The 18,790-nt window shown below is 34.7% G+C and overlaps 10 protein-coding genes and 1 non-coding gene across 11 annotated transcripts; 7 read left to right on the top strand and 4 right to left on the bottom strand. All coding sequences in view use genetic code 12, as the record gives it.

Moving 5' to 3' along the window:
- Nucleotides 1-365: 365 nt before the first annotated feature.
- On the top strand, nt 366-4,049 carry CD36_25840 (Hyr1p homologue, putative; the record flags this gene model as incomplete). The annotated part of the gene is made up of 1 exon (XM_002421636.1): nt 366-4,049. One exon carries the CDS (start codon nt 366-368, stop codon nt 4,047-4,049), a length of 3,684 nt encoding a protein of 1,227 aa, XP_002421681.1.
- Nucleotides 4,050-4,617: 568 nt separating this feature from the next.
- Nucleotides 4,618-6,039, top strand: CD36_25830 (JmjC domain-containing histone demethylase, putative; the record flags this gene model as incomplete). The annotated part of the gene is made up of 1 exon (XM_002421635.1): nt 4,618-6,039. One exon carries the CDS (start codon nt 4,618-4,620, stop codon nt 6,037-6,039), a length of 1,422 nt encoding a protein of 473 aa, XP_002421680.1.
- A 1,008-nt stretch (nt 6,040-7,047) lies between these two features.
- On the top strand, nt 7,048-8,694 carry CD36_25820 (conserved hypothetical protein; the record flags this gene model as incomplete). The annotated part of the gene is made up of 1 exon (XM_002421634.1): nt 7,048-8,694. The coding sequence occupies one exon, from the start codon at nt 7,048-7,050 to the stop codon at nt 8,692-8,694; it is 1,647 nt and encodes a 548-aa protein (XP_002421679.1).
- Nucleotides 8,695-9,204: 510 nt separating this feature from the next.
- On the top strand, nt 9,205-9,277 carry tRNA-Thr (AGT). Its single transcript has one exon. It is a non-coding gene; the product is annotated as a tRNA-Thr (tRNA).
- A 116-nt stretch (nt 9,278-9,393) lies between these two features.
- On the top strand, nt 9,394-10,080 carry CD36_25810 (oxidoreductase, putative; the record flags this gene model as incomplete). Its single annotated transcript, XM_002421633.1, has 1 exon — nt 9,394-10,080. One exon carries the CDS (start codon nt 9,394-9,396, stop codon nt 10,078-10,080), a length of 687 nt encoding a protein of 228 aa, XP_002421678.1.
- Nucleotides 10,081-10,108: 28 nt separating this feature from the next.
- Nucleotides 10,109-11,500, bottom strand: CD36_25800 (conserved hypothetical protein; the record flags this gene model as incomplete). The annotated part of the gene is made up of 1 exon (XM_002421632.1): nt 10,109-11,500. One exon carries the CDS (start codon nt 11,498-11,500, stop codon nt 10,109-10,111), a length of 1,392 nt encoding a protein of 463 aa, XP_002421677.1.
- A 132-nt stretch (nt 11,501-11,632) lies between these two features.
- CD36_25790 (glucosidase II subunit, putative) lies at nt 11,633-13,072 on the top strand (the record flags this gene model as incomplete). The annotated part of the gene is made up of 1 exon (XM_002421631.1): nt 11,633-13,072. One exon carries the CDS (start codon nt 11,633-11,635, stop codon nt 13,070-13,072), a length of 1,440 nt encoding a protein of 479 aa, XP_002421676.1.
- A 13-nt stretch (nt 13,073-13,085) lies between these two features.
- CD36_25780 (bud site selection protein 22, putative) lies at nt 13,086-14,456 on the bottom strand (the record flags this gene model as incomplete). Its single annotated transcript, XM_002421630.1, has 1 exon — nt 13,086-14,456. One exon carries the CDS (start codon nt 14,454-14,456, stop codon nt 13,086-13,088), a length of 1,371 nt encoding a protein of 456 aa, XP_002421675.1.
- Nucleotides 14,457-14,632: 176 nt separating this feature from the next.
- On the top strand, nt 14,633-15,865 carry CD36_25770 (conserved hypothetical protein; the record flags this gene model as incomplete). Its single annotated transcript, XM_002421629.1, has 1 exon — nt 14,633-15,865. The coding sequence occupies one exon, from the start codon at nt 14,633-14,635 to the stop codon at nt 15,863-15,865; it is 1,233 nt and encodes a 410-aa protein (XP_002421674.1).
- A 45-nt stretch (nt 15,866-15,910) lies between these two features.
- CD36_25760 (cerevisin precursor, putative) lies at nt 15,911-17,176 on the bottom strand (the record flags this gene model as incomplete). The annotated part of the gene is made up of 1 exon (XM_002421628.1): nt 15,911-17,176. The coding sequence occupies one exon, from the start codon at nt 17,174-17,176 to the stop codon at nt 15,911-15,913; it is 1,266 nt and encodes a 421-aa protein (XP_002421673.1).
- Nucleotides 17,177-17,471: 295 nt separating this feature from the next.
- CD36_25750 (cerevisin precursor, putative) lies at nt 17,472-18,674 on the bottom strand (the record flags this gene model as incomplete). The annotated part of the gene is made up of 1 exon (XM_002421627.1): nt 17,472-18,674. The coding sequence occupies one exon, from the start codon at nt 18,672-18,674 to the stop codon at nt 17,472-17,474; it is 1,203 nt and encodes a 400-aa protein (XP_002421672.1).
- Nucleotides 18,675-18,790: the final 116 nt, after the last annotated feature.

Raw genomic sequence — 18,790 nt, 5'->3', positions numbered from 1 at the left:
TGACTAAGAAATGTATTCAATAATCCTTGGCTAACAACATTGGAATATTTTTTTGAAACGTAACATTGAATCTCCTTAAAGCTAATACGCCAATGGAGGATGGTTTATCTGCAATTTGAGTTGAAAATTGACAAGCAAATTATGCAACCCCCTTTTTGATGAATAATTTCCTGGTAGGTGTCTTATAATTTACAACATGACATTTGAAACACCAACTACATGAATGAAATGCATTTCTATTTAAATACTGAGGATTTGATAATCAAGGTATAACTCAAAGAAATATTGGGATCCAGCGTTTTTTTTTTAGGTTTTTTGAAACTGATATTAACTATATCAACCAATTCTATACTATTTTCAAAGACATGTTTCCGTTTTTAAAGGTTATAGTATTTATCATTTGTTTGCTACCTATATTTCTGGCTCTTGAAATAAAGGAAAATAAAATAGATCGTGGTAAATTAAATTTTGACATGCAAGATATTACTATCAAATCAGGTGTCTTTTGGTCCATTGTCGACAATTCTATCTCCACTTTTTTGGGTAGTTTAACAGTTGAACCCCATGCCAGTTTTTTTGTTTCCCTGACGTCGCCTATTTTGGCACTTCAAGTGGCCTTTGTTTCATTTTTTGGTGTTTTTCACAACCAGGGGAATATCATATTTGACTCCCGTGCTTCATTCACATCTGCCACTTATAGGATTGCCACTCTGACATTTCGAAATACTGGCAAAATGTTTTTTTCAGCATCTGGTACGTTTCCGAATACAATGGATATTAGTGCATCCAATTGGACAAATGATGGACTTTTGAGTTTTCATCAGGATCAAAGAACCAGTGGTGTAGTTTCACTTGGATTGCCTTTGGGAACCATTGTTAACAATGGTCAAATCAAATTGAGTAATCAAGTGTACCAACAAAGAACTCAAATTAACGGTACTGGTTGTTTTATTGCGACAAACAATTCAACTATTTATATATCCAATTCTTTATTACCAGTTTATAGAACACAAAACTTCTATTTAGCAGATGATACGTCTTCCATTATAGTGGATTCGTTTTCCGCTACTCAAACATTCAATGTTTACGGATTTGGTAATGGTAACAAAATCGGATTGACACTCCCGCTCGTTGGCAATTATTGGTATTCTTCATATACCTATGACGCTACAACAGGTATACTTGTTATGCGAAACGTGTTTTTGGAACAAAAGTTTAACATAGGACTTGGCTATAACCCTAGCTTGTTTAAAGTTGTGACAGATTGGGGTGCTGGAATTCCATCCACTATTTTAGGATCTTTATCTTATTCTGGTTGTGTGCCGCTTAAACAATTGCCTTCGATTTGTAAGATCGAGCTTATTAGCTCTTTAGATATACCAGGAACCAAACCAACACAATTTACAAGTACCTTTATTTCGACAGATGATTCTGGTCGAAATGCAGAATATGTTGGGATGTTTGATGTTGCTACTAATAAAAACTTTGAATGGGTGAGTGCTATGGCAATAATAACGACATTACCAATCAATACGGTAGAGTATCCTGTGACCCCTGTTTTGGAGGCCCAATGGCTCCCAACTGTATCAAGCTTTAGGTCCAGCAGTAGTACTAATAAAGTTACTCCTATACAGTCAACTGAAACTGGTGTCCTGACTACGATATCGTTAGTTCAAATCACAGAAACTTTGTTGCCTTCTGGAACCTTTTCTACGGTAAAGCCTCTAGTTTCGGAAACCACGTCACTTGGGTTACTTTTTCCAACGAAAACTGAAACTCAAATTCTTATTGAAAGTACTCTCATACCAGTGTTACCCCCTAAAGTTACTTATTTTACAAATTCATCCCTGAAAAATGAAATCTATTCAAGTGAAGTCATTGTCGACAGAGAACCGATTTCCAGCGAGCTTTTGATGTCTGATGAAGTATCTAATGAAGTGGACAAGTTGTGTACTGATGAATTCTGTGTTGTTTCTTCGGACTTTTCAATTGAAGCTGACTATTCCAGTTATTATGGTATTGGCTTTGAGACGTTTGAGACGTTCGACACCATTGAGGCGTTTGGCTCCGCTGAGAGGTTTGAAACTGCTGAGTCATTTCATATTGCTGAGACGTTTGACACTGTTGAGTCACTGAGTATTGTTGAGACATCTCAGAAATTTGAAAGTTCTAAGACTTCTATTGAAACCAGCGAGTGGAGTACGTTTTCATTCCCCAGGGAGCTGTTTTCTGGTCTACCACCTCCTTTGATTCAAAGCGATACGCCTGTCTCATTTAATTCAGAGCCCACTAAAGATACCAGGAGCGAGATGACAATTATGTGGGAAGTTACTGATATACAAGGCTCTATCATAACTGAATCTGGAATTATTCTTATATCTGGTGAATATGAGACAACAGTAACTACGTTTCCTCAAGATTCTTACCAATTGGAAGGTCATACTAAATACACTAAAACTTGGGAAGTTACCAATAATAATGGCTCTGTTGTAACTGAATCGGGGTTAATTGAAGAATCTGGGTCATATCACACTACTGTGACGACTTTCCCACCAAACGATCGCAATTGGGCATGGGCTGCTAATACAATACAATTTACAAAAACTTGGTTAGTTACCAATGCAGATGGTTCTATTATAACTGAATCTGGTATTGTTGGTGAGTCTGATTCTTATCAAACCACTGTAACAACCTTTCCACAAGAGCTAAGTTCAGTTTCTATTTATCAAACTCTGAAAACACATTTGCCAGAGACTATCAATACAGATGATACAGACCCCATACCACTTGCAACTTCTCTGTCTATCTATCAGTCTGTTGTAGTGGAGAATGAGTTTACATATTTACTGGACGGTACTAATACTGGTGTGTTCAATCCCACGACTGGTCTCGGTTCAGATCTTTCTGATGACAGTATGTTCATAATAAGTCAGTCATTGGCCAGTATTGACCCAATTGAATCAGATTATATTTCAGAGTCTGCAGTTCTTGATTCTAGGTCTCTAGTGACTACTCAATCTATGAAGTCTCCAACTAGTTTGACTGCTATTTTGCTGCGTGTGGAATCAAGTGTTGATCAATTTGAGTATGTTTCTACTTTGGATAGCAAAACTTCTGGTGGACCAATTAGAATTGTTCCCAGTGAATTTCCTGAACTGGATGCACCCTTAATAATAGAGTTACCGGATGGTGAACTGCTAAATAAAACTTCTGTTACTTCCAGTATTGCTGTCAATGAGACCCAAAATGGCATTGAACCTGAATTTAGACAAAATGAAGATGTCATTATTACTAGTACTGATTCCGATATAGCACATTCAATTCGTATTTCTGAGGAAACATCAGGTGTCAGTAACTATGGTGACGTTGATGATGATTTTACAGTGAATTTTGTTCTTTTAACACTGAATTATGATAATACTGGTTCTAAGGCCACGCTGGTTGATTATTCTTGGAAGTTAATTGTAAAGAGTGATGAGGTTCAAATTGGTCAAACTACTGGTGATTACAATTATTCCATTGCAGCTGCTAATACCCACCATCAGGGAGGTGCCTCAACTCAACAAAGTGCTTCAACTCAACAAGGAACTTACACTCAACAGGGAGTTCAACAAGGATCTTATCTTCGACAGGATGTTTCCACTCAGCAAGGAACTCAACAAGGTACAGGCTATACCGTAGCTGACTCTCATTTTGAAGATTTTTTTTCATCAAAAACTACCAGTACGACAACTGATGACTTCACTCGTAGCTTTGATTCAAAAGATAATACCACTGATATTTCAACCTCTTTTTTTGCCCATTTGCTGATTGTTGGAAATTCAACTGTTTTTGAAACTGATTATACTGATTTTTCATTTATTCCTAAGTCAAATACTTCCAAACTGGATATACGGGGTATTGACTTTGTCAGTAATCGAACTTATAACTCCCATATTGAAGGGTCTAATGTTTCAAGTTTAGTTGTTAAGAGTGGATCTGTGGTGCCATTAACTAGAACTGTAATAGTATTTGTACTTTTGGCTATTTCTGTGGTTTTCATGTTATGAGGTGTATTGAATTTGGTATAGTCTCCCGTGTGTGTCCAACAACCATGCTATTGTTAAGCGAGTGGTGGCCCTTTAAATCATGTATCCTAATAGTTTTTGATATTGTTCGCTTTTGCTTACTGTTTTGCTCTGTATTATGACGTTTTATATTTGTATTATTATATTTTCTAATTCTTTAAATTATTTCGAATATTAAAAATGATCTTGTAGATAATATATGTTCTGGAAATCTTTTGAAGAAATCATTAATCTAAAACATACCCTTTTCTTTTAGTCTTATCTAATGTAGATTATATTATTTGAATCAGAGGCTAATTTATACTTTGTTCAATAGCCAAGTCTTGCGCTAGCTGATTTGGTTTGAAAAAAAGCTTATGGTCGTACGAAGTCTGCGGTTATTCACGGACCTTCACTAAAAACGGGCTCAATAGTGTTTCTCCAGAAACACGAACTAGACGTGCCAGAAAGAAAAAAAAATATCAAAACAATCGAGCAACATCCAAAACTGATGATATTTTCATCTTCCTTTGAAATTACACCATAGAATACTTTACCACCAAACTCAATAATGCCAATTAATTCTGAGTCATGTCCCTTGTGTAGAGCACACAGCCATACCACTGAGAAAGAAGAAGACAAAACTTCGTGGGTTCAGTGTTCCAAATGCAAAATATGGTACCATGTCCATTGTTTGAACCTTCCTACTGAAGAAATAAATCAGATAGTTATCTACCATTGTCCCGAATGTGTACCTAAATATGGAGAATCCACATATAAAAGAAAATCCAAACGTGCTCGGGTATCTATTGACTATCAATCTTTGAATGAAGGAGATACATTTGCAATTGACAAGTCAAACCATTTCCATTTACACAATTTTTTGAACTTTAAGGGAGAAACAAATCTTAATGTGACTGATAAGCTTACGAAAACGTATGCATTAGACACACACATGGAGAAACCAATTCTTATCCCACAAGCAAACTTGACCCAAAATGGAATGCAATTCCCCGTTGACAAAAAGGAAATTACAATTGATTATATCACGGATTGTTGCGGAGAAGATACACCATTGGAAGTGATGGATGTGATATCACAGCAAGGTATATCTCCACCTTGGAGATTGAAGCAATGGCGAGAATATTTCAAGACTAGTGAAGAGAAACGCGATAGAATTAGAAATGTGATATCGTTGGAGATATCTGATGTTGCAAAATTTGGAGCTAACTTCACACGACCCAAGTGTGTTCGAGACATGGATGTAGTGGATCGAGTGTGGATTGAAGAGGATGAACAAAAGAGAAGTAAAGTCACCAAATACTGTCTCATGTCTGTGAAGAATTCATTCACTGATTTCCATATTGATTTTGGTGGCACTTCGGTATACTACACAGTATTAAGTGGGGCCAAGACATTTTTGTTTTTCCCACCAACAGACAATAATTTGGAATTGTATAAATCTTGGTGCCTAGAGCCTTCGCAAAACTTTATTTGGTATCCTGAATATACAATAACAAAGAATAAAAAGAAGATCAAGCCAAATGATGGGTTTAAGGTCAACCTAAAGCCTGGTGATCTTTTTATCATCCCCAGTGGTTGGATACATGCTGTACACACACCACAAGATTCAATTGTGATAGGAGGTAATTACTTGACTATAAGAGATATGGTAATGCAATTGAAAATTAATGAAATTGAAAGAGCGACAAAAGTTCCAACAAAGTTCAGATTCCCGATGTTTAACAAGGTGCTCTGGTTGACGGCATGGTATTACTATAATCACCAAAACAAGTTTCTAGATGATATAGGTGAGGATGAAGATGGTAATGCGATATTAACTCGATTGATTGGACATTTACAAGGTCATTTGGAATTAAGCAAGACAAACGCAACAGCAAAAAGAAGTATACCCAAAATAATTGGTAAACCAATGGTATTTATCAACAAATTATTGGAATGGAAAGAGGTAATGTACGGCACAGCCGTGTGAGTGGATTAGATAGTAGTTTTACTCGTGCTTGGTCCGAGACAACTGTTATTGTGTAGCGTATAAAGCATTGCACTGCCAGCACTTCATGAAAATAAATCACAAATCCAATGAGTTCCGCCTTCTACTCTGGTAGGATCAATGTATCCATTGGCTTGGAGCTTCGATAGCAACTCTCTTTCAAAAGAAAACTCATTTTGTGTCACAAGAGTGAACTTTAGTTTTAAAATCTAAACATATATGCAGGTATTATGTTTTTTGTGCCTAGATACTGAAGGTGCAGAAGTCATTGGGTTTTTACATTGTTTATCAATGTAGGGCTTTATATTAGACATTCAGTATTTGATATAGAATAATTATTCGTAAAACGGATATTAAAAAGAGGTTCAAATACAGCAGGAGGAGGAGAGTTGATGTAGCAACGACCATTGTTTTCGAATGAAACTGGAATAACCAGTTAAAATTGCTTGTGTGTGTGTGTATGAACCAAAAATGAAAAAATTAAAGTCGGGTTTCAAAGAAAAGGACACAAGCAAAACTAAACTAAAAAACATGAAATAGATTTAGTATTAATATATATGTAAGAGAATGAGGCGCAAGGTACACATAGTAGTAACAACAGTTTACCACTTTTTAGCCATATAATTAGTGTTGACGCGTTTTTAGTTGAGTTATAAGTATTAATCCTTAAGGATATCAATAATCAAATCTGGTTATAATCTTTAAACAATAAGACAACAAGGTAATAAAAAAAAAAAGTTACATAACCAACAAAGAACTGAAAACGTTGTTCAATTTACTCTTGTATTCACAATCTCATTCAACATTAAACATTAAGCATTTAACATTTCCTTTATGGTTTAAATCTCAGTGTTGATTGTAATATGGTTTTCCCTTCTCTTTTTTTTTTTTGGTTTTATTATCCCAATTTTTTTTTTTGACTTTTTCTTTATTTTTTTAATAGAAATTTATCCACATATAATAAGATATACTTTTATTAAAGATCTGGAAATGTTTGAGTCTGATTTAGCATTTTATCTAGCACTCCTAATATTGATTTCTCCAATATCATTAGTGTTTTTCAAAAGATTTCCCATCAAAGGATATTCTGGTGCAAATAAAGTATCCTTTTGTTTACAATGTTTAATTGCATTACTAAATTTGAATATTCTTTACTGTTTTATTAACTCACTTACCATTGAGCTAAGTCATGACAACACAGCTAACACACTTAGTATTGATCCCATCACCGCAACACAGCAACAGGGCCAGGTAGACTACACACCAATAAAAGTTTCAGGTTACACGTTTAAAAATCAAGTTGCCACAAAGAATTTGAAATGTGATACTATTGTTTATGACCAAGATATAAACCTTCAAGTAAGTCAAGCTGTAAATTTGAACAAACCAGGAGACTTGAAATTCTTTAGAGGTAAATTAAACCAACTCCGTTCTTCAAATAAGATTTATGATTTATTCTTTCAAGATAATGAAAATGAAGTTGAAGAAAGTATTTTAGAGAGAAAATGGTACAAGTTTTGTGGGTCTGCAGTTTGGTTGGACAAATATGGTGTTTACTTTATGGTTAATAGAATCGCCTATTCCAAAAAAGGTACACGAAACAATCCAACAATTTCTGTGTTGGCTGGACAAGTGTTTGATAAAAATTGGGTTGAATTAACTGGCAAGAAATTTCCTTTTTCTGAACTTGAATTCCCTACTATATTGCCTCATGATATTGATGAAGGTAAAGAAGATGAGAAGGTGATATTGGGTGCAGAAGATCCAAGAGTAATTTTGCATGAATATTCTAATGAAAATGGTGTACGAATTCAAGAGCCATTAATTGCATTCAACTCTTTAAGCACAGAAGTAGATTGGAAGAGAGCAATGCATATTTATAGACCATTACATGACCCACATCGTATTATTCGTTTGTCAATTGAAAATTATGCTCCAAGAGAAAAAGAAAAGAATTGGGCACCATTCATGGATGGTAACAATCTCAATTTTGTTTATAATTTCCCCTTGAGAATACTCAGATGTAATATTGATAACGGGGATTGTCAGAAAATAAGTGGTCCCGATTTTAATGACAAATCTAATGAAAATGCTGGTAAATTGCGTGGTGGTACAAATTTGGTGGAGATTCCATCAAAATCATTGCCAAAGCATTTGAGATCTCGAAAATATTGGTTTGGTATTGCAAGATCCCATATCACAAATTGTGGTTGTGTTGGAGAATTATATCGACCCCATCTTATCTTGATTTCCCGCAGCAAAAAATCCGATCAGTATCAGTTAAACTATGTATCTGATTTGCTAGATTTCAATATCAATCCTGAACCATGGAATCCTGGCAAATCAACCTGCAGTGATGGTAAACTGGTGTTAATTCCAAATAGTTTGGCATTTACAAAAGACGACTATATGAGTGTGACATTTAGTGAAGCAGACAAAACTAACAAAATGATTAATGCTAAAGGTTGGTTAACTTATATAACCAAAGTTTTAGAGTTTAGCCGGGAAAGATTGAATGATGAATCCGTTGATTTGGTTTTGGAAAGCAGGTTATTGAGTGAATGTTCAACATTTTTATCTCAACAGTATTGTGAGTTATCGAAAGATACCATGGGGTGGGACAAACTATTAAGATAGTGATATTGTTTTATGAGTAACTTACCATCTATGTTGGCCTTAAATGCTTTCATTTTTCAAAGATATGAGAATAATTAGCTGAATGGAAATTGTATATTTCCTTGTATTTCTGTTATAGATAAACTGCTTTCGTATTTAATAAAATATGTTTTTTTATGCTAGCTAGCATATAAATGATTTGGATGGAAATAGAGTAATTGGTCAGTGTTCAGATTATGAAGATCTTTAATTGAGATATTATTATCGTGAAAGTAAATCGGGAATTTGGTGTCAGATTTTCTCTAAATCACATCAAAAACTATTTTTGCTTCCCAAGTATTTTTATATGAAAGCATTTGACTTTGCCAGCTTAGATTAATACATTCATCTTAAAACGCTTCCTTCTTCCTGGAAACCAAAGCAAAAGGAATAGAACTAAAATAATTCTATCAAACCTGTCATGAACAAGAATTGATTTTAATACAATAGTCACTTCAAAAAAGATCTAGAATTTTATCCACCAGAAATCAAGCTCTTATGGCCAAGTTGGTAAGGCACCTCACTAGTAATGAGGAGATCGTAGGTTCGAATCCTGCTGAGAGCATTTATTATTTTTTTGTCCCCCAAATTGTTTTTTCAACTTTTTAATCTTCTATTTTTTTTTTTCAATATTTTTTTTAACAAGCTTTGTCTTCAGAAACCTATTTCCTCATTTTGAAGATGTTTAGAGGTAAAACAGCATTAGTTACAGGGGGATCTCGAGGAATTGGATTTGCTATTAGTAAGAAATTAGCCATTGAAGGAGCGACAGTGACATTATTAGCTAGAAATGAAGCAACATTAAAACAATCACTACTGAAATTATCCACTGATTATGGTCAGACACATACATATCACCCATTAGATTTGACAAGTCTATTACACAATCCACAAGAACTAAATTTCGGATCTCCAACAATATTAATAAACTGCGCTGGAGTTACTAATCATTCCTTATTACTTCGCATGACACAAGAAGAAATTCTTACTACTATTAATTTGAATTTAACTGTTCCGATACTACTAAGTCAAATGGTGGTAAAAGATATGCTTCGCCAAAAAGGTTCTGATCCAACAATATTAAATATTTCTTCAGTATTATCAATGACTGAACATTTTATACCTGGAACATCAGTGTATGCTGCGTCTAAAGCTGGCTTATTAGGGTTTACCAAGAGTCTAGGGAAAGAATTAAGAGGGAAAATTAGGGTCAATGCATTAATGCCTGGATTAGTCAAAGAAACAGATATGGGGAATAAAGCAGTAGCAGATATAAATCTGGTTCTGATTGAATCAGTAGCGAATGAAGCTATCAGAATACTACAAGATACAAAATTGAATGGAGAATGCATAATATTAGATAAATAAACGTCAAAAATTGATTAGGGCCTTTAGGTTAATAGGCGTTTTTATTTAACCAAGCTAGAAATTTATGATTGTCAATTCTCAACTTAACTGCTGTCTTGGCAATGGTATCCACTGAACTCAAAGTAATTTTCCGTTCAGGATAAAGATAATAATACAGTATAGCGTCAAGTGATTCGAAAAAGCCTTGTGATTTCTTATATAATAACATATACTTTCCTCCTTGACCAGACAATACTTTCAACTTACTCTGCATAAATCGTTCTAGTTGCCTTATTGAATTGAAAATTATCTTATTATTTGGGAAAATAGTGCTATAGAAAGGCAACCAATTACACGCCATTTCCAAAGTCGAAATGTAAATGTTTTTAAAATGCTGGTATGCTTCTTCATAAGTCTTGCATTTCTTGCGGGCTTTTTGGAATATTTTAACCATTATCATAACTATTATATTGTAATTGAGACAACTTTGAAACATTGCATACAACTCTCTTCTGTAATAGCCTTTTGGTAACTGATGTGTATCTTCTAGCCCATCAAACATATCCAAAGAAATCTTGTATGGTAATACAACCGATAGAGTGGTCCTATTCAAAAATGGTTTCCAATAATTAATCCCGTACAAAGTCCAAAACATTTGCAAAGTATTATTAAATTTTAATCCATTCAACTCCTCAATGTTAGTTGTTGAATTGTCAGGGAAACAAAAGAAATCATTGCCTAGTAATTGTCCCAAGTGTCGTAGATACGAACTTTGATGTGATAGCCAATGTAGTAGCACAGGAAGAAACATGTATAATGTAGTCTGGGAATGTATCACCAAAAGTTTACTGACATATCCAGTAAGTAAATACCTCCTATAATTGCTCGTAACTAAAACTGGTTCCATATCAATCCAATCATCAATGTCCCCATACAACTCATCATACAATTCTTTAATACTAGGATGCACAAGATCAGGATCAAATAAATGCACATTATTAAGACGATAATAAGTGGTTGTTGTTGATTCGGCCATTTCTTTGCCTATTTCGAATGCACATCTGGTAGCAAGTGTCCAAGTACAATCAGGTGGGGCCAAAGAAATTAGTAGAGGTTTTAATATCGAAAACAACTCGGTATAGGCTTTAAATAGTTCGGATGATACATAACGTCTTAATGATTTGAGTCTTTCTTCGGGAGTTCTAGGATTGTAAAAGTCTGGCTCTATTGATTCTTCTGGTGATATCGTTTTCGTCTTTTTTCTGGGGTGATAATCGTCATCATCAACTGTGCTTTTAATCTGTTTGTTTATGTCGATTTTGGAAACGTCAAATTCAAACAACAGCGCGTTTTTAGAATACAAATCATTTAAAGTATGTATCTTAGATAGCAACGGCCGTATTTGTCGTTTATATCTAATTGTTGTTATATTATTTGGCATCAATTTTCATGTCCAAAAACTGAAGGAATTCGAATGTATTTTTCGTTCAGCATAAACAGGGAAAAAAAAATACTCCAGTTTGAAAAATCACCCCCCCCTTGCTTATTCGACATACTTTGCTATTGACAAACAATGTTTCAACATTTACTTACATTCTATTGCTTGGTGACATTTGTGTTAGGAGAAATCAGAGGCGTCAGTCCAGAGAATCAAGATTTGTACAAGCCTATTATTGAAAATGGTAAACAATATTGGCGGTGCTTGAACGATTCTTCAATTCGTTTAACCTATGACCAAATTAACGATAACTTCTGTGATTGTCCTGATGGATCTGACGAACCAGGTACTAATGCTTGTCCTAATCCACCATTTAAATTCTATTGTGCAAACAAAGGTCATTTCCCTAATTTTATTGATCAATTTAAAGTAGATGACGGGGTTTGTGATTATGATATTTGTTGCGATGGATCTGATGAACAAGGCATTTGTGAAGATAAATGTGAAAACATCCATCATCAATATGAACAGTACAAAAACCAACTTGAAAGTTTCATTAATGATGCATTGAAAAAGAAACAAGCCCTAATTGAATTAGCTCAAGGAAAAAGAAAACAATTGGTGAATGAATTACGAAAATTGGAAGCTGTATTACCACTGAGAAAATCCCATTTGTATGAGTTGGAAGTCCAATTAGAGAATAGCAATGAACAAGAAACATCCGTGTTTGATGTATTAGGAGACCATATTAGTGATCTCGCCAACAAATTAGAAGTCCATAAAAGGGATCTATTGAAACAGGAGAGTAGAATTCAATCTTTAGAAAAGCTTTTGGAAAAATTATCACAGGAATATAATCCAAATTTCAATGATCCTGCAGTCAAAGAATCAATTCACAAATATCAGGAATATTTATCGAATAAAGACGAGGACGTTGTTGAAGACATCAAAGAAACCAACGCTATACTTCTGGAGTTATCAGAAAAAGCCAAGAGTTTAGTTGGTAATAGTGAAAACATATATTCACAACCAACCATTAGAAACATGATTCATCACTACTTTCAGCTTTTTACAAACACGTTTTTGACAAAACCACAACTACAAGTCAAAACAACATTGTCAAATGATCAATTACTAAACCAGATTGATAAACAAAAACAGGAAATCAACAAGATTGAATCCAAAATTGATGATATTAAGAAGAATTTAAGTAACGACTATGGCTCTGATGATATTTTGAGAGCATTTGATCTGGCTATAATTAACAAAAAATTAGGAGCATATACCTACAGAATCAACCTTTTACACTCGGTGGTCCAGGATGATGTGTTGATTGGCAATTACAAAAAGTATGAGAACGGAATGATATATTTTGATAGAGGAGCCAAATGTTGGAATGGTCCACAAAGATCGGCAGTAATTGAATTCGAATGTGGCAAGGGACCAGAATTAGTTTCAGTCGGTGAACCAGAGAAATGTAGCTACAAGTTTATCATCAAAGGAGAAGCATGGTGTCACCCAATCACTGAACAGGAAATACAAAATAGATTTAGAATAAATTATGAATTACTATAGGAAGAATTACTGGCTAATCAAAAACAACTTTTTTACCTTGGAATTTAACATTCTTGAGTTTTTCCTTTTCTAATCTCTTTGCCTCCCAGGAAGGATGGATAGCTTTTTCCTCTGCTGTAGCAGTATTGGTAGAACCTAGCAGTTGCTGTGGTATGGTGCTGGTAGTAGATTTTCTTTCACCAAGTGGTAATGCGTTAGCACCAGTTTGTTGTTTCTCAGCTAATAATTTTGCTTTCAATTCACGCTTACGTTGTCTTTCTTCAAACTCCAATTGTCTACGTTGTCTTTCGCTTGCAAGTATTTCTTGATTCTTTTTGACATGCTTTGCTTCTTTACCATACTTCTTGGCCCATATCTTTTGTCTTGCTCTTTGACCCCTTCGATTCTTTCTCTGTGTTGTTATTTCTTTTACTACTTTATCGTTATCAGCATCATCATATTCTTCTTCTTCATCATCAGAGCCTCCAGAAAAATAACCAGAGGCAAGTTGGGGAAGATTGAATGATTTTTTACTGTCCTCATTCTGTTTCTGTTTCTTCTTTGGTGGCTCATCTTCGAAAAAATCATCCGACGAGTCCTCTTTCGTCTCTTCATCTGAGGGCTCTTCATCTGTAACTTCATTGTAATTGACATTAGGATCTAGTTCCGGTTGCTGACCTTCACCTTCCGATCCATTTTCATTGTCATCATAAATAGCAAACTTGTCATAAGCATCATCTAAATCTAAAGACCCGTTTTCGTCTTCGCTACTGTCTTCTCCATTACTACCTTCATTGTCCTTCAAATTCACCTTACCGCCAGTAGTTTTAATTCTCGAATCCTTCTCTTGTCTTGTCAAATTTCCACGAACCACTCTGAATGACCATTCAATTTCATCCAAAATCTTCTTTACATTCTTATTGTTCCATAAATTGGCAACAAAGTTATTCACAGCCTTATCATTTTGACAGAAAGTGATGTAAAAACTCGAAGGGTTATATTCATTTGACTTATCAATTATAATTTCTCGAAGGTGTTGTCCAATATATGTTGGGGGATTTGTTTTCAATTCTTTGGAGTTTAAGCAAGCGATTTGAATTATTTTTATTAGCTTTGATGTAATCAATTTCGATACAAATTCTTTATCTTCCACCGGTATAGTCTTTTTCTCCACTTCTTTTGATAATTTTGAATATGCTGAATGATATTTCTTTTGGAATATATCAGATTTTATATTTTCTATTTCTTCTTGGGCATCCTCTGGTGATTTAGGGATTTTCTTCAATAATTTGTGATTGTGATTAATTGCAATTAATAATTTTTTGGTATGAGGAAATCTGGGTGTAGATCTATTAAACTTTGATTCTAACAAATCAAGTTTCCACATATAATTGTTTGTCTTCATTATGTGTTTGATGTAGAACGTATAAAGAGAAGAAGCGATGAGATACCAAAAATAACAGAATCGAAAAATAGAATTTCAATTTTTTTTTCAGTGTTTTTTCGCAGTTCATTATTTAGTTGTTGAAGAGGTGAATATCTTTGATACAATTCTGGTAACAAACCAATCATCTAATAATAATGACAGCACAAGAAACAAAGAAAAGAAAGGTAGAACAAAATGTCTTAACCTGTGAATATATTTTACCTAAAAAGAATAGAAGATGCAAAATGTTACGTAAGAAAGATGCAAAATATTGTTCAGAACACTTGATTCATGATGAAAATTTTAATGGAGAAAGAATAGCTTGTCCCTTTAGTTCCAGTCATACGGTGTGGAAAAAGGATTTGAAACAACATTTGAGAAAATGTAACGATAGACCAAAGGAGAATACCAACTCATGTTATGAACTTGATTTCAATAAACAGTTAAACAACGCTGAAAACTTTGAATTGGGTAATGAGGAGGAAGAGGAAAATACTGAATTGATGGAAAAGTGCATTCACATCTTGCAAAAAATACAATTTGAACCACTAGAGTTTAGGATACTTCATCATGAGGGATTGGAAACAAGATTGCAAGAGAAAACCAATCAGAAACACCCCATACAACAAAATTCCATAATTGCCAACATGGAGCTGATGGGTTTACTCAATAACTCATTTTTTTACTTAGAGTTTGGTGCTGGTAAAGGTGAATTACTGAGATACTTGAATCAATGTATATTACAACAAAGGACTAGCAGTTCATGTACTTATGGGTTTGGATTAATTGATCGGGGCAAGAACAGATTGAAAGCCGACAGCAAGATCATTTCTGATTCCGAAGCAGTACACATCAAGCCACAAATAAAAAGGAGCAAGATAGACATCAAAGACTTGAATTTAGATAAATTTCTCGTTGACCTAAAGATTAATAAAGTTGTCGCGATTTCGAAACATTTATGCGGAGCAGCAACTGATCTCACGTTGAAACTGATATTCAATTCGACGCTATTGCTGAATGATCAATTTGGAGGTGCCTTGATTGCAATGTGCTGTCGCCATGTATGCTCCTTGGACCAATTACTACCACAATCTAGGAAGTATTTGCACGACCACGATTTCAAAACTGTACAGTCATTCAATATATTGAAGAAATTAGTTTCATGGGCAGTGGACAAGAAGGATGCACAAGAAAATAGTATACTTGGTTTCAATAGCCAACAAAGAGAAGAAATTGGGTTAAAAGCTAGAAGATTAATCGATGAATCCCGAGTTCATGCTTTAAAATCTATTTTGGATGATAAATACAAAGTGGAGATATTCTGGTATGTTCAAAAAGATGTGACTCTAGAAAACGTCTGCTTATCAATTTCTAAAAGAACTAAATAATCCAGTAGTTAATGCACAGTAACGATAAAACTGACATTTTTTCTTTTAGTCGTCTTCATTATTTTCTAGTTCCCTCTCTTGAACACCATTGTATAAAATTCTGTTTGGAGTCTTTTTCCTTAAAAACAAAGATGTCTTGGTAATCTTATTCTTAGCAGCCATTCGAATTAAGACTGATTTAACTTTCCATGATTCAACATTTTGGCTCAACAAGTTGGCGACCATACCTGTTACTATAGGTGAAGCCATAGAAGTACCTGATAAAACTTGTGTCTTGTCGTGGTTACGTGCATCGACACTTCGGACATATGCACCACTTGCAAAGATGTCAACACATTCACCCCAGTTAGAGAAAGCAGTGACTGAATCGGTGTAATCATCTATAGCACCTACTGTAATTGCATATTTGGAACTTGCTGGGCTGGTCATACAAGCGTTAATATTCGAATTCCCTGCTGCCACCACAAATACTAATCCCGTATTGGTTGCCTGCTCAATTGCCTTGTTTAAAATATGATTCTTGTATGCTCCCAAAGATAGATTAGCAACCCCCTTTCTACCAGATTCTATTCTATGGTTAACTGCAAAATCAATAGCTGCTAAAATCGTGCTGAGTGAGCCAGCACCTTTACTGTTCAATGCTTTCACTTCAACTATTCTGACATTTTTTGCAACCCCATACGTGGCAGAACCAATCAACCCAGCTACATGAGTCCCGTGTCCGTTATTATCTCCAGATCCTTCCTCGGTAAAATCATAGCCTGCACTTGCTCTTCCTTGAAATTCAGGGTGGTCAACTTCAATTCCAGAATCTATCACATATGCATTTACACCTTGTCCCAGATATTCAGTTTCGTACATATAAGGATAGGGCTTGTTTGGCTTCATTCTTCTCCTTCTGCTTATTCTGGCTAAATGTCTCGGCGCATCCTCCTGGATTTCAAAATCAAGTGCATTAAACATAATATCTTCGGTTATTTCTTGAACCAAAGGACATCTTTTTAGTCTGTCAATAATATCTTTGGAAAATCTACCTGAAAATCCCTTGAAATCTCCAATTGCAATTGAGTTACTAATAAAATCTCGCACTTGCAAATGCTTTGGGTATCTTTTATCATATTCCATAAAGTGGTCAATTGATTCTTCTGCTTTGAGTGAAACAAAATACAGGTCATTGGAAAAACACTTGTCAATTAATGCAATAAACACACATGCCAAATTTATTAACATTTCCGTAAGTTCAAATAAAACAGGGTTTGATCCGTTTTTTTTGATGAAAGAAAACCCTCTTTCAAAGGGAACCCAGTACATATTTATATTGCCTAATCATAACAAAATATCCATAGTCACCAGAGTTGTGTTTATTGTCAAAACTATTTTGTTATTCAAAATCTTACTTAGTGAAATGTAATACATATTTATCAACTCCACCATGGTATAGTCTAAATCAAATCAAGCTTTGCCCCGCTATATCATTGTATTGGATTGTTCTTTGTATCGTAAAAAATTTGAATATCTGGCACCATAATTTCGATTGTGATTTCCCGTATTCTTTTTAGGTTTTTTTTGAAATGCTTTTTTTTTTTTTTTTTCTACATCGATAACATCAATCAGAAAAACAGTCTTCTTCATCCTGATAGTAACTGTAGCAAATTCCGTTATACGCAATTCGGTTCGGGGTTCTTTTTTTTAAAAATAGCGATGATTTGGAGATTCTGTGTTTTGTTGACATTTCTATCAATTGTCCCTTTATAAGCTCTGGATCAACCCCTTCATTTAACAAGTTTGCTACCAAGCCAGTAACAATAGGAGCAGCCATAGATGTCCCCAGTAGTACCAGTGGTCTAAAATCACTTCTAATATTCACACTTTTTACGTAAGCACCACTGGCAAATAAATCAACACACTCACCCCAATTTGAAAAACTGGCAATTGAGTCATTGTAATCGTCTATGGCACCAACAGTTATTGCATAAGGGGAACTCGATGGACTGGTCAAGCATGCATTTATATTGTTATTGCCAGCAGCAACTACAAACACAAGTCCAGTCTGAGTAGCTTGATCAATTGCCTTGTTTAGTAGTTTGTTTTTATACGCACCTAATGATAAATTGGCAACACCCATTCGTCCTGAACGTAATCTATGATTCACCGCAAATTCAATTGCAACAAGAATAGTACTCAAAGAGCCTGTTCCCTTTGAATTTAATGCTTTGACATCAATAATCTGAACGCCCTTAGCAACACCATATGTATGAGATCCAATTAATCCGGCAACATGAGTTCCATGACCATTTTTATCGCCTGGTCCTTCATCCGTGAAATCTTTACCAGTTCTAGCTCTACCTTGAAATTCGGGATGGCCAATTGCGATTCCTGAATCAATTACATAAGCACTCACTTTCTTACCAATAAAGTCAGATTCATAAACATAGGGATACTTTTTTATTGGCTTCATTCGTTTTCTTCTGCTTATCCTTGCCAAGTGTCTAGGAGCCAGATTTTGAAACGTTGCATCATAAGCCTTAACAGTGATATCAGGAACAATTTCATCTACCAAAGGACACCTTTCTAGCCTTTTAATGATGTCCTCAGAGAAGCTTCCAGAAAATCCTGAGAAATTGCCTATCTTAAATTTCGAATTGATTAGCTCGCTAACTTGAAGATCTTGTGGGTATGTTGCGTCGTAGGCCATAAATGTATCAATAGTCTCTTGGGAATGAAGTGATACTAAATAAGAACTACTTGCAAATGATAGGCCAGTCATAAAATAAATTAAGATCCATATGGATAAAAGTATATTTACCATCGTCTTTGTTGTGGATAAAAAGATAAGAACATAAAAATGGTTGCAAAACAAAAATCTGTATAAATATCAATAATTATAGAAGCATACAAAAAAAAAAAAAAGGTCCTTTCAGGAAT

The sequence above is a fragment of the Candida dubliniensis genome, chromosome R (assembly GCF_000026945.1).
Source record: "Candida dubliniensis CD36 chromosome R, complete sequence".
Lineage (NCBI taxonomy): Eukaryota > Fungi > Ascomycota > Pichiomycetes > Serinales > Debaryomycetaceae > Candida > Candida dubliniensis.
The sequence above is the reverse complement of the archived record's forward strand: the minus strand, read 5'-3'. Positions and strand labels throughout refer to the sequence as shown.